Source organism: Vipera berus (genome assembly GCF_964194415.1).
Source record: "Vipera berus genome assembly, chromosome: 2".
Taxonomy (NCBI): Eukaryota; Metazoa; Chordata; class Lepidosauria; order Squamata; family Viperidae; genus Vipera; species Vipera berus.
Window position 1 is genome coordinate 84,847,546 of NC_138203.1, and position 15,214 is coordinate 84,862,759.

General features: G+C 41.3%; 1 protein-coding gene across 1 annotated transcript in view; it reads left to right on the forward strand.

Moving 5' to 3' along the window:
* The window catches only part of TEK (TEK receptor tyrosine kinase), a gene marked incomplete at its 5' end in the record, with an annotated part of 58,137 nt that overhangs the window by 20,932 nt on the left and 21,991 nt on the right, over positions 1-15,214 (forward strand). The window contains 9 exons of the mRNA XM_081316934.1: positions 196-327; positions 1,330-1,470; positions 2,194-2,325; positions 4,866-5,020; positions 5,566-5,719; positions 8,472-8,627; positions 8,948-9,082; positions 10,354-10,647; positions 13,495-13,794. Of these exons, the coding sequence (XP_081173060.1) occupies positions 196-327; positions 1,330-1,470; positions 2,194-2,325; positions 4,866-5,020; positions 5,566-5,719; positions 8,472-8,627; positions 8,948-9,082; positions 10,354-10,647; positions 13,495-13,794 (1,599 nt within the window). The remainder of the gene's footprint in view (positions 1-195; positions 328-1,329; positions 1,471-2,193; positions 2,326-4,865; positions 5,021-5,565; positions 5,720-8,471; positions 8,628-8,947; positions 9,083-10,353; positions 10,648-13,494; positions 13,795-15,214) is intronic.

The window sequence follows — 15,214 nt, forward strand, 5'->3', positions numbered from 1 at the left end:
CATTCTTTCTCAAGAGATTTATTCTAAGATGATATAAATAATAATTTATATTATTATAGTATTGTAATCCCATTACACTGTGCTCCCCTTGATCCTGAGAGATACTCCAGTAAAGGTTTACAAACCCAACCCTATTCTATTTGAGGTCTTTTTATTTTTTTAGCTTACCAACTCTTCTTATGTTTTTATGTAAAGGGTGTGAAGCTCAAAAATGGGGACCCGAGTGTTCTTTTCCTTGTCCAGACTGCAAGAATAATGGCATCTGTCATGAGGATACTGGAGAATGCATTTGCCCACCGGGCTTTATGGGGAAAACATGTGAGAAAGGTAAAAGAAAAAATGATCAGGTGTTGATGAACAATTTCCCCTAAAACAGGAGATCAGTACCGGTATATCAAATATATTAACTATATTTGAGGTTTTATAGTTTAGAAGCTATCAAAGTATTTATAAAGATACTGTCTGTCTGTCTGTCCGTCTATCTATCTCAGGGGTCTTCAAACTTAGGCCTTCTATGACTTGTGGACTTCAACTCCCAGAATTCCTCAGCCAGTGTGTCTGGCTGAGGAATTCTGGGAGTTGAAGTCCACAAGTCATAAAAGGGCCAAGTTTGAAGACCCCTGATATATCTTATCATCATCAGATTGTTGGGGGCAATAAGCTGACTTTGTAATAATGCCGCTTGGCGGGGGCCGAAAGCCCTAATAAGCAGGCATATACATAGAATGAAGGCTATTGCTAAGCACATTGGTTTGTGCTTAAATTGTAAGCTGCCCTGAGTCTTCGGAGAAGGGCGGGATATAAATGGGATTAAAATAAAATAAATAAATAAATAAATATTATTTATCAAGTATGCCCAAGTAAATAAATAAAGTCTGATTTTCCAGCACTTGGAGACATAAAAGTTTAACGTATGATCTAAACAGGGCTGGGTAATGATTGTGCTTCACTTACTATGGTTGTTAACTTCCAAGGTAAAATAAAAATGAGCTCCCCGTTAGAGGTTTCCCTCTTCTCTGTGTGTCAGAGCTTTGTTGAGTGAATATTTAACACTTGGGCAAAAAGTCGATCAGTTTCAGGCTAAGATTCTGTCCTTCTGTCCTGAACTTTGAGTCCATCAGGTGATTGTTATCAGCATGCTTCCTTTCTGGAGGATTCTGCTTTTGGTGATACCTGCTACTACTTCTTCACTTTGAAAATAAAGTTTCCTTACCACAATTGTCAGGCATCTGGGAAATATTATTATTATTTGGACTCTCTTTAAATATGTTCATAACTTTGTCCTTTTTTTTTTACACACACATACACACACAAACACCAAAAAAAAAGCTTGTGGAGAAAACAGATTTGGGAAGGCATGCCAAGAAAAATGTAAAGAGAAGTCAGGATGCAAATCTTTGGTGTTCTGCTTGCCTGATCCATATGGATGTTCATGTGCCTCTGGATGGAAGGGACTCCAATGTGATGAAGGTAAAATGAAATATGAAAATTAACTGCGTAGGTCGATACATGTGTGTGTGTGTGTGTGTATGTGTGTGTGTGTGTAGGGAGAAAGGGAAAACTCAATTTTGCTAAAAAATACATTTTAATTCTAAAAAATACAGTAGTACAATAGGCTAACTTGGTCATTTTATTCCACCACGGTGTATTTTTTAACCATACTGTATAATCTAGTCAGCCTCTTGGCTGAACATTGTACAGATACCTTAAGGAAGTCAATACATCTTTTTCAGCCAATATATGCAGGGAAGAATTGATATACAGGTGATTCTCCTTCAGTGACTGCAACTGGGACCGCTAAATTGGTTATTAAGTGAAACTGAACTGTGTGCTTATGGCCTTACTCCAGCTTTGCTGTACAGACTTGTAAAGATTGAAAATGTGACGCTTGGTCCCAAAAGTTACTTTTTCATCATTCTTGTTAAGGCACACAGTAAACAAGAGCTGCTTATATGAGGAGCTCAACAATTTGCAAACTGTAAAAGTTCGGTCTTGCTCAAAATGTATACGAATTCTGAGAGTAAAATATACCTTTGCAACATACCCTCTTGGCGCCTGGATTTCACTGTAAAATTCTGATGACACTCAGTGATAGCATTGGCCGAAAAGCAGGGTGACCTGCTGAATAATGCTAGTCAGGCAGTTTGCTGTGTGTGCAACCTAAGAGCTGACTGGTGCTGTTCATTTTGGCAGGTTGTGAGCCTGACTTTTATGGGCCCGATTGTAAATTGAAGTGTAACCACTGCAGTAATCGAGGAGCCTGTGACAGCTTTAAGGGCTGCGTCTGCCAGTTTGGGTGGCATGGTCTGCAATGTGAAAAAGAAGGTAAAGCAAAGGTAACCCTGTAATACCACACCAGTTTTTCCTTTTTTGCATAATTTTGGCACCAAAAATGGGTAACCCCCCCACTTTGCCAAGGGAATCCAGCCATGGCCTGCATTCAAAGACAAATCAACATGAAAGAAAACTACATTAAACCATTTATGGAGGATTCATCCAACAGTTTCAGGGCTTTTTTTTTAATACAGCAAGCAAACTATTAGAAAGAGAGCAACACAAAAAAGGAATTTAGGTCTTCCCTTCAGCAATTCCTCCTCTCAAAAACCATTTTTATATCCTCGTTTTCTCTAAATGAGAAAATACACCCTTCCCAACATACATATCCCAGGAAGCAGGACATTATTAGCATTGCTGTACATGATGCTGTATATTGCTTTACAATTCATACTCACAGCTTTTGTTATTAATCTTTTTTAAAAGAATATATTCTGTAGCAGTCCATTGGAACACTATTACAGTGTACAACTTGCTTAGTAACTAGAAGCTGTTGGATTTTAAGTGCAGCAGTAAAAATATTTTTTAGCTATGATAATTTTCATAAAAATGACAATTGCCTTGATACAGTCAATTGATATATATATATATATATATATATATATATATATATATATATATATATATATATATATATATATATATATATATATATATATATATATATATATATATATATATATATATATATATATATATATATATATATATATATATATATATATATATATATATATATATAAGGGACGCGGTGGCTCAGTGGGTTAGGACGCTGAGCTTGTCGATCGGAAGGTCGGCAGTTTGGCGGGTCGAATCCCGAGTGCCGCGTAGCAGAGTGAGCGCCTGTTACTCGTCCCAGCTTCTGCCCACCTAGCAGTTCGAAAGCACGTAAAAATGCAAGTAGAAAAATAGGGACCACTACGGTGGGAAGGTAACAGCGTTCCATGCGCCTTTGGCGTCTAGTCATGCCGGCCACATGACCACGGAGATGTCCTCGGACAAGCGCTGGCTCTTCGGCTATGAAACGGAGATGAGCACCGGCCCCTAGAGTCGGAAACGACTAGCACACATGTGCGGGGGAACCTTTACCTTTACTATATACAGTATATATATATACATACATATACTTTCCCTAAAATATTGGAGCAAAATATGCAAGAAAGTTTTTAAATAATGTTACCGGAAACTCCAGTCCCTTGAGCTATGCTTGATACACAAAGATCACTTAGAGTCTGTCCATGTTGTTTTAGAGCAGGTATGTCCAACGTGTAAGGCCACACACATTTTTTAGCTGCCCCTGGACAGCTAAAAATGCACTCCCACAGGATAGTAAACTTTTAACATTATCATGTGGTTTATACGTATACATCAACTGTATTATATATTTTATATGTGGCCCAAGACAATTCCTCTTCACTCAATGCCCAGGCAAGCCAAAAGGTTGGACACCCATATTTTAAAGAGAATCATTGTTTTAGATTTTTTAAAATCCTGCTTTGATTACTTTTTTTAAAATAAATAGCTGAAGACAGTGAACATGCCTACTCCTCCTTCCTCTTCCTATTTTCCCCACAACAATCCTGTGAGGTGAGTTGGACTGAGAAGGAGGGACTGGCTCAAAGTCATCAGCAGGCTTTCATGCCTAAGCAACAGCAATAGCACTTAGATTTATATATACCACTCCACAGTGCTTTACAGCCCTCTCTAAGCAGTTTACGGAGTCAGCCTATTGCCCCCAACAATCTGGGTCGTCATTTTACCAACCTCGGAAGATGGAAGCCTGAGTCAACCTTGAGCCGGTGAGAAGTGAGTCAGCAGAAGTAGCCTGCAGTACTGCATTCTAACCACTGTGCCACCGGTGTTATAAATTCCCAATCTACTCCACAATCCTGGGACTACCTAAATTCACTAGCCAAGAACTTTTCAACTCCAAGCCTGCTTAGCTGCTTCAAAATCAAACAAAGTTCACTATGCGCTGTCATAATTTGCTGCAACAAAAGAAAATATGAGAGCCTAAATCCATTTATGTATCATTCTTTTAAGTTCAGGCCATAAAGATTAAATCAACATTTGGCACAACAACTGTTGCAATATATGACATACACCAATGTTCACATGTATGTTCCCTTCCAACATTATTATTATTATTATTATTATTATTATTATTATTATTATTATTATTATTATTATTATTATTATTATTATTATACATGAATGGAGATTATGAATTTACATTTATCATTTAAATTTATCTTGGTTCTTAAATTGGGAATGTCATTGTTTTATTATAACTGTTGCAAAAAGCTCAATGAAACATTGATATTCCCAGTTTAAGAAGCAGGATCAGTTTAGCATCTAGGATTGTGACTGATAACTAGATTGGCAGAAGGCCAGTCTGACTCTGATTCAAGACTCATGTTCAAGTCTGGTTGAAGATGTATATCTAGTGGAGCTGCTGACTAATTAAAGTGTTCATTGATTTAATCTGGGCTAATTAAATTATAAAGAAATATGGTTCATTACATATGCAGGTACAGCTGATGAATCTCCCAAGATAGAGACCTTGCTAAATGAAATTGAACTCAATGCTGGCTCAGAGTCCAAGTCGATCTGCACAATTACTGGCAAGCCACCTCCTACAAAGGAAGACATTAAATTAATTAAAAAAGATGGAACCATCCTTCTAGTAAGTTCCTCATCTTATGCTTTTAGGAGGAAGGATAAGCTAAGGGGGGATAGTTGTACTTATTCACTGAATCTCTTTTGCCTCGTTTTCCTTGCTCCTTCCCATTTCTACCTTAAGTTTCAGGAACCCATGTTCTGTGCTGGGGTTATACACTAAAGCAAATAATAATAATGCAATTAAAATCTCAGCAATAAAACAGGAAGCATGAAGGTACTATGAAGGCGAAAGCTTTTCGCATTGTCTCATCAAATATTCAAGATCCATTTTAGATATTAAAAATATCCTCAGTTAATATTACAGTGACATTTTTTACCTGAAACATAAAATCAGTGCATAATTTTCATTGCCCTCTCCCTCCTTCCTTCCTTCTCTCCCACAAAAGATAGATGTCAACATTTCATCAACAATAGGTTTGACCTGAATGTTGATTTTTCTGCTTTGTTAAAAAAAAAAGAGGCAAAAAAGACTATAAGTAAAAACAGACTATTTTTTTGTATTGTGATAGACATCTAATTTGAATATTTTTTGTTGTTGTTGTTGCCTAGCCTGTCACAATAGCTAAAAAAGGCAACATGTCGGAAGCTTTAGAAGCTACTTTTCTTTTAAAAAGTGTCCAGCCTGCTGATTCTGGAACGTGGGTCTATGTTGCTGAGACAAGAGTTGGCATGGCGGAAAAAACTTTCCAGGTTGCAATTAAAGGTAAATAAGAAAAAAATGCATTCATTCATTTATGTATTTATTTATCATTCAGATCCAGTGTCACCATAGCATTTTCAGTGCATTTAAGTGATCTCAGTAATCGTTAGCTAAGTGTCAGTGGCTTGAAGCCTTGGGCATTGCAAACATTAAAGAAAGAAGCAAGCTGCAAATAGTATCAAATCAGTATCCAATGTACAGGTAGACCTCGATAATCTTTACAATCTTTCATTTAATGACCGTTCGAAGTTACAGTGGCGCTGAAATAGAGACTTATGCCCGTTTTTCACACCAACAACCATTGCAGCATCCCCCACGGTCACATAAACAAAATTCATACGCTTGGCAAGTGGTTCCTGTTTATGACGGTTGCAGTCTTCCGGGGTTATGTGATCGTCACCTTTTGCAACCTTCTGACAAGCGAAGTCAACGGGGGAAGCCAGTTTCACTTAACGATAGCATTACTAATTTAAACAACTGCAGTGATTCACTTAACAACTGTGGCAAGAAAGGTCATAATATGGGGCAAAACTCACTTAACAACTATCTCGATTTGCAGAATAGATTTTGGGGTCAACTATGGTCGCACGTTGAGGACTACCTGTAAATGGATTTTTTTCCCCAAAATGTCTTTTAATGTAAAGAACACAGGAAACTTACCAATCAGAATTAAAGATTCCAGGCTTTTTCTTTCAGCAACTGAGAGCATTTCCTAGATGATTTCTTTTGGATAGATAGACAAGGTAAAAGGTAAAGGTTCCCCCGCACATGCGTGCTAGACGTTTCTGACTCTAGGGGCCGGTGCTCATCCCCGTTTCAAAGCCGAAGAGCCAGTGTTTGTCCAAGGATGTCTCCGTGGTCATGTGGCCAGCATGACTAGACACCAAAGGCGCACGGAACGCTGTTACCTTCCCACCGTAGTGGTCCCTATTTTTCTACTTGCATTTTTATGTGCTTTCGAACTGCTAGGTTGGCAGAAGCTGGGACGAGTAACAGGCGCTCACTCTGTTACGCAGCACTCGGGATTCGACCCGCCAAACTGCCGACCTTCTGATCAACAAGCTCAGCATCCTAACCCACTGAGCCACCACGCCCCTTAGATAGACAAGGGAGCTCTCAAATTCTAATAAGTAATTTCTTACTGCATTTCTATGTCATACTTACAAACCACTCTGGTTAGATCAAAGAACGGTCAAAGGGTTATTCAAAGAAATGTTGCTCTCTAATGTCACTGTTTCTCTCACCTTGAAGTATGTGAAGGCTCAGCCAAGTGATTTTGACATACACCCCCGCACGCACACCTTCTTCTCTCTGTGTTTGTGTATCTCAAGACAGTCTTGATTCCTGCAACTACAAGTCCATGCAGATTTATGGCAATAGTTATGCCAACCTTCTTCTTTCTAGACGAGCTAAGAGACAGTGGTTGGCTCAAAGTCCCCCAGCTGGCTTTGTGGCTAAGGCAGGACTAGGTTTTTCAGTTTCTAGCTCAGCACCCTTAATCATTGTACTAAATTGGCTTTCCATCCTTTTTTGACCCTGCAATAAAGGTACTATAAATTAGTAGCAATTTGCTACTATTACATGCCATAATATGAAAGCTCTGATGTCAAAGGCAGCTTCCACATTGTCTAAGGCAGGGGTAGGCAACCGTGGCTCTTTTATGACTCGTGGACCTCAACTCCCAGAATTCCTGAGCCAGCACAGCTGGCTCAGGAATTCTGGGAGTTAAAGTTCACGAGTCATAAAAGAGCCACGGTTGCCTACCCCTGGTCTAAGGGTTAGGTTGTCCCTGAATTGATTATCTCTGTTGATGCTTATTTATCATCTGTGAGCAATTGACATGGCCATTTGACAATGTAGTATTTTCTCTAAGTCTTTAAAAACAGTGTGAGACAGGTTTATGATTTTAGTACGGTTTCTTAGGCTAATGTGATTTTAGTACGGTTTCTTAGGCTACTACCCAAATACTTGCCTTCAGAAATAATTTCAGTAGCAGGTCTGGAAACGTAAGAATAGTAAAGGAGAGTTTGGCTAACCATAAGAGCTATAGCTGTATCAAGGACCTTCTGAGTTTGCCTTTGTTATCAGAAGAAAAAAAAAACCAAAAAAGCGGGGGGACATTAATGAGAAGAAAAATCAGGTACTGTTTCAGACAGCCTGAGTTATAGGAGGGCCTTTGAAGAAAGGAGCAGTTTTGAATCAATGGACAGCGAGAAGACTATTGTCAGCAAATCACATGCGATTTAGGAAAACTTGATTTTTGTCAGCTTAGTTCAGCTTGAAGGAAATAACATGCTGAGAATGAGCAAACAGAAGAAATATGTGGAGTGTGACAGAAGAAAAATGAATGAGAACAGGAAATGGAGGGAATGATCTGTGTCTTTAAACATCCTAGGACTCGGTCTGACCTTCTGAGTCTTCTACCACTGGGAGGGGGGGGGGAAATGGAGCAAATGAGGAATGAGTAGGATGCTGTGGGTTGCAGACCAGGCAATCTGGTTGCAGACGGCTAAATTGCTGCAATAAAGGAGAATGTGAAAGGAGAGTTCTGACAACTGACATTTTCAGGTCACAGAAGTTAGTTTGCAGATCCCCTCCACAAAGACAAGGCAATAGGCTAAATATGTCATTCAATCGTCTTTAACAATCCCTCAGCCTTAATTCTACAGTCAGACAAAACTCATTTTTATTGTTGTTTTTTTCTTTCAAAAAAGACTTTTCTAATAGATATGCTATTATTCCCCTTCTTGACCAGTTCCTCCTACGCCTCAGAATGCTCCAACATTGATAGAAAGAGGCCATAATTTTCTCATTATTGCAACAAATGCTGGATCGTATTTGGGGGATGGACCAATTGTATCAACTCAGATTCTATACAAACGCGCTAACTCTCAATGGATGTCAGAGGAAGGTAAGAGTCAAACAAAACTTCTGGTTTCGATTTCAAAATAACCTTGAGATCTTAATATCTAATCCCAAGAAACTGTGGATTTCTTAAATTATGGCTTGTGTGTGTATATTTGTATGTGTGTGTGTGTAAAGGATCGTGTTTGTGATGCACACCGTTATCCCACTTCTGTTTGCATACATAGGTTATACTGTTTTCTGCATTATTTTAGGGGGGGAAATGTATTTGACCAAATGAAAATAGAACAAAATAAATATGTTTGTGTACATTTAAAACTTTCCTATTGTTTTGCTTTTTTAATTTTTTTTTCCTTTGGAACTCAGTCACAGGAGACATCTGGCGACTAAACAATCTAGCACCAAACACCGTGTACTTGGTATGTGTTCGCCTCACTCGCAAAGGAGAGGGGGGAGCAGGACATCCTGGTCCAACAACCAGCTTCACTACAGCTGCAATTGGTATGCAAATCTTTGGACTTCTGTAAAGGGGATATTGGTTAGTCAGTAGTTGCTTTGTCAAGGCTAGGGTCTTCCCAGTTGCAATGTATGGCAGTGAAAGCTGGACCATAAGAAAGGCTGAGCGCCAAAGAATTGAGGCCTTTGAACTATGGTGCTGGAGAAGACTCCTGCGAGTCCCTTGGACTGCAAGGCGATCAAACCAGTCAGTCCTAGAGGAGATCAACCCTGACTGTCCTTTAGAAGGCCAGATCCTGCAGTTGAAATTCAAATACTTTGGCCACCTAATGAGAAGGAAGGACTCACTGGAAAAGAGCCTAATGCTGGGAGAGAATGAGGGCAAGAGAAGAAGGGGATGACAGAGAATGAGGTGGCTGGATGGAGTCACTGAAGCAGTAGGCGTGAGCCTAAATGGACTCCAGAAGATCATAGAGGACAGGAAAGCCTGGAGGAATGTTGTCCATAGGGTTGCGATGGGTCGGACACAACTTTGCAGCTAACAACAGCAACAACAAGTTGCTTTGTGCACACACACACACACACACACACACACACACACGTATAATCTTCCTCAAGTGATAAATGTGCTGCTCTACATAGTAATTACTATACATAATTTGCATCTCAGGAGTACCGCTATTTAGTAAGTTTCCTTGGGCAGAAATTACTGAACACTAATGATGTTTCTGAGATGCAAGGACTATTTACATTCAGGCTGCGAATAAAATGAGGTTTCAAAACTCCTGATCCTCATTATGCGTTTCCTCAGTTCAGCATCTCAGTATGACTTTCCTAGCATCAGAAGATCGGCAGTTTGGCGGGTCGAATCCCGAGTGCCGCATAGCAGAGTGAGTGCCTGTTACTCGTCCCAGCTTCTGCCAACCTAGCAGTTCGAAAGCACATAAAAATGCAAGTAGAAAAATAGGGACCACTACGGTGGGAAGGTAACAGCATTCCGTGCTCCTTTGGCGTCTAGTCATGCCGGCCACATGACCATGGAGACGTCCTCAGACAAGCACTGGCTCTTTGGCTTTGAAACGGAGATGAGCATCGGCTCCTAGAGTTGGAAACGACTAGCACGCATGTGCGGGGGAACCTTTACCTTTACCTTTTAAAGAAAGAAAAGGCCTGTATGATTTGTGTCTGGCTAGAAGTTTTGATTGCTCAGAAATCAGAATATGTTAATTACTTATTCTTAGTATGATCCAACAAGAATCCTCTTAGGTTAATAGGTGTGCTAGCTGTACTAATGTTCTTTCTTGTCATTCTTAAAGGTCTTTTTCCACCCAGAGGCCTGAGCCTTGTCCCTAATAGCACAACAGCTCTAAAGCTGTCATGGCAGCCAATCAATCAGCACTTGGAGGAAGACATCTGCATTGAAGTAGAAAATAAAAATGTAGTGGATGGAAATGGGGAGCATACTACCATCATACAACTCCTAGGAAATAAGACCAGTTTGGTTATTGACAAGCTACGACCCAGACATAAGTACATGTGCCGAGTCCGTGTAAATAATAAGTCCAAAGGAGAATGGAGTGACTATCTCGCAGCGTGGACCTTCAGTGACAGTAAGTATATTTTTATTTTTCTTTGAGGGGGAAAACATGATTCGTTTTAATTATTAGCTCAACAGACCTGCTTTAAATGATCTGATACTGGAGGACGCTGTCATGGCCCCATCGGAGCCCGGCTTGGAGGCAGAGGAGTTGGAACTGGGACCATCCGGCAGGGAAGGCACGTCTCCCTTCTGATGTGTGGAGAGGCCAGGGGCTGAGGACAATGCTGTTCCGGGCCCCTCAGGCATTGGGGGAGCTGGTCAACTAGATGGAAAGCTGCCTGCCCTCACAGAAAAAGAGGCGGATCGGCTGCTGATAGGCGGTGGTGTTGATAGGCAGCAGATCCCCTCTGGGAAGGAACAGCTGCCTCCTCCATTCGATCCGAGGGCACTGAGAGTGGAGCGTAGGCAAGCTCTGAGAAGGGCTGAGAGGCTACTCGGGAGAAGGTCATCCCACCCTTCCTACAAGGAACACCTGGAGTGAATTGTCTCATGGAGAAGCCATGGGGAGTTAATTTTTACCAGGAATAATTGTTTGTTTTGGCTTAAACTCCCCTGGCTTTGACTCGTGCCTTTTGCCTTCCCTTGCCCTTGAGGACATTTACTTCTGCCTTGTGCCTTGACTTTGCCTTGTGAACTACAGTTTGCTTTGTGGACTCCCTTAGCCGAGTGGACTGAACTTGGGACTCTGGACTTTGCCCCGTGAACATGCTCCTACTCTGTGGACTTTCTTTGTTATAAACAAACTGTTTGGGGGACCGAGGGTGGCTGTCTTCAGGGCATTGTAGGGATGGAGCCTTACTGGTCATTGGAGGGCCATTTGTTGGAACATTTACTTAGAGCAGTGGTGGCGAACCTATGGCGCGGGTGCCAGAGGCGGCACTCAGAGCCCTCCCTGTGGGCACCCACGCCATGCCTCGGAGGTGGCAACTGTCCCTCTTCAACCAGCTGCCCCCCACAGGTGTCCCTCCCCATGAGTGACATTGAGGTGACCACACCCACCCAATCTTCCATGACCACCACAGCCACACCCACCCACACCCACCCAGTAGGCCACACCCACCTGGCACCCAGCGATAAATAAGTGGGTTTTGGGTTGCAGTTTGGGCACTCGGTCTCTAAAAGGATCGCCATCACTGACTTAGAGCAATAAAGGACTGTTTAGAGGCCTGTCTTGCCTTGATCACCTGGGTCATAACAGAAGCAGCCAGATTTTGAAGCTGGAGGTGTTACTGCATCAGTCCCAGTCTACACGGTCAGTGATTAAGGATGATAGTTTTTAGTGTTCCAACATCAGCAGAAGGGTCACAGGCTACTACTCTCTCTTGGAAATTGCCGAGCAACACTATGCTTGTGTTTTGGTAAAGCAGGCAACAATCTAACAGCCTGTCCCAACCTGATGCCCTACAGATGGGAGCACAACTGGTATAATTTATAGAACCAGTGGCTATACTATTCAGGAATTCTGAGACTAGTGGCTATCTATTCTTGACTGGCATTGCCATTATCTTTCCTCTCTGAAAATTATAAGCCATTTATTTATTAGTAAAGGTAAAGGTAAAGGTTCCCCCGCACATGCGTGCTAGTCATTTCCAGCTCTAGGGGCCGGTGCTCATCTCCGTTTCAAAGCCGAAGAGCCAGCACTTCTCTGAGGACGTCTCCGTGGTCATGTGGCCGGCATGACTAGACGCCAAAGGCGCACGGAACGCTGTTACCTTCCCACTGTAGTGGTCCCTATTTTTCTACTTGCATTTTTACGTGCTTTCGAACTGCTAGGTTGGCAGAAGCTGGGACGAGTAACAGGCACTCACTCTGTTACGCGGCACTCGGGATTTGACCCGTCAAACTGCCAACCTTCTGATCGACAAGCTCAGCGTCCTAACCCACTGAGCCACCACGTCCCTTTATTTATTAAACATAGGTATATGTCTGCCCAATTCACACACTCCAGGAGGCTTACAACTTTAAAACTCCACAATGTAAAAACCCATGCCCCACTGCCACCCCCATAGCAATAACAGGCACACCAACCACTGGATTGGCTGCATGTCAACCTTGGGTCCCCAGGCCTGCTGACAGAACTGTGCCTTCTGGACCTTCCTGAAAAGAATCAAGCAGGGGACCCATCTTATCTCTGGGGGAATAATATTCCAAAGAGCCACCACAGAGAAGGCCCTTTTTCTGGGTCCTACCAGATGTACATCCTGGCTCCTGTAGCTTTCCTTACCTTCCTGCTCTGGTGACAGCCAGGTAGGTGTAACTGGGGAGAAGCCATCATTAAAAGTCAATGTGACTCTTAAAGTAGCGACAACTTATTTTCAAGCCTGGGTAGAAGACTTAAAAGACATACGTGCCTTAAAAGACATACATAGCACAGAGATACTCAAGCAAAACCGGATCATTTCTTCTGAACACTAAATCTACGATGAATAGACACATTTTCTGATGATACTAATCATGCCTCCCAGGAGAATCGTGCTACGCTGCCTTGTGCTGTTGACACTGGCTGGGTTCTAAATAATTGATAGCATGGTTTTAATGATTATTTATTGGTTCATGGTTTTAAGAAAGAGGTCCCCAACCTTTTGGGCACCAGGGACGGAGCAGAGAGGGTGTGGTTTTAAATACTGTCTGCATCCCGAGGATGCAGCTTTGCTTGTTTGTGCGGCCCACTTGCTGGCATGCTGCGGACCGATACTGGTCCACAGACCCGGGGCTGGCGACCCCTGTTTTAAGATACTATTGGCCATGTAGATCAAATTCAAAGTCAGTTTGAAATATTAAAAATAGAACTTTGTGACATTCTATGGACTGAAGATTTATATGAAATGCAACGTGGTATTATTTGTTTCTTCACCAGGTTCTCCTCCTCCCCCTGATAATATCAACATCATGAACGTCACCGATTCCTCTGCCGTTATCTCTTGGTCAGCTGCTGAGGGACATTCCATCTCCTCCATCATTCTCAGCTACAAAATGGTTGGCAAGACTGAGTACAACCAAATCGATGTCACCATAAAAAATGCCACCATCACCCAGTACAACCTGAAGGGCCTTGAGCCAGACACCTCCTATTTGGTTCAGATCACAGCCGAGAATAATGTCGGGAAAAGTGAAAAGAACCCTACCTATGAGCTGAGAACTCTGCCAGAATCGAAAGGTTAGTATCAGCTGAATCAATTATCTTCTTCAGTTTCTGAATAATTCTGTGCATATTTGCTAATAGTAAACTTCAATATATTAAGTGAAGCTGTAGATGTAGATACAATATCTTCTTTCCGTCTAGTTTTATTGAGTGCCTAAAATCCGCAGAATTCATGGCTAATTTGTGTAGTGGTTGGAAATTATCATCATGTGTGTGTGTGTGTGTGTGTGTGTGTATGTGTATATATATATATATATATATATGTGTGTGTGTGTATATGTATATGTATATGTATATGTATATGTATATGTATATGTATATGTATATGTATATGTATATGTAGGTCTCAGGTAAGGGTAAACTGGTTAATAGCCTGAATGAGATTTCTGAAAATCATAATTTCAAACGTTTTGGAAGATATTAGGAAGAGTAAGCCTGGGGTACAGGCTTTCAGACTTTTAGGCTTGACTTAAGGCATAATATTTGTTAACATCCTTCCTTCCTTCTTAAAATCTAACCTTGTCCTTCTTGCTATTTGTAAATATATCAATCATGGTATATTCTACCCTTCACTAAGTATTTCTTCTTGTTACTCATTTATCCATCATTCTGTATTTTCCAGATATTATTAGCACTGTTACACTTTTGGTTTACTTTATTATATCTTCTGATCATTATACTAACACACATGCACACGGGCGCACACACACACACACACACACACATGCTTGCTTGTTTAGAAGCTCTGATTCTAAGCAGTTTCATTTATACTTTTAAATGATTTTATTCTAAATCCAATATCTGATCACTTTTCCTAATATTTTGTCAGAGATTAAGCTGGCAATGATCAGAAGTGACAGAAAATATAACAACCCAAAATAATGTAAAGAGCAGAGAAAATTGCTCAGAAGTCCCAACAAAAATCCCTCATGAAGGCTGAAACTATATTGTACAGGGGTGTCAAACTGCCAGCCCACGGACCGGATGCGTCAGGCTGAAACCATGCTCACCCCATTGCCGGCAATGGAAAAAGAGCTGCAATAGGTCACGTGACATTGCAAGTTTGACACCCCTGATATAGTAGAAGGAAATGACAGCTCATTCCAGTATTCTGCCAAGAATCTGGGACAATGCCAATATACAATGAGATGAAGCTTTGTGCCAAGAGGTACCAAGGAAAAGCACAAGACAATCAGCATTGGTGCTTATGAATGTGACTGGGTTAAACTGCAAACAACAGTTGCTGATGTGGCTGGAGGCAAAAGGAAAAAGTGCTGCAAAGATACGTCCGTATACATAAACACTGGTATGTGGAATGTCAGAAATGTGAATGAAGGCAAACTAGATGTTAAAGCAGAAATGTCAAGACTGTATGTTGTCATCCTGGGAATCAACAGACTGAAATGGATGGGAACAGGTCATGTCACAAGCAGGG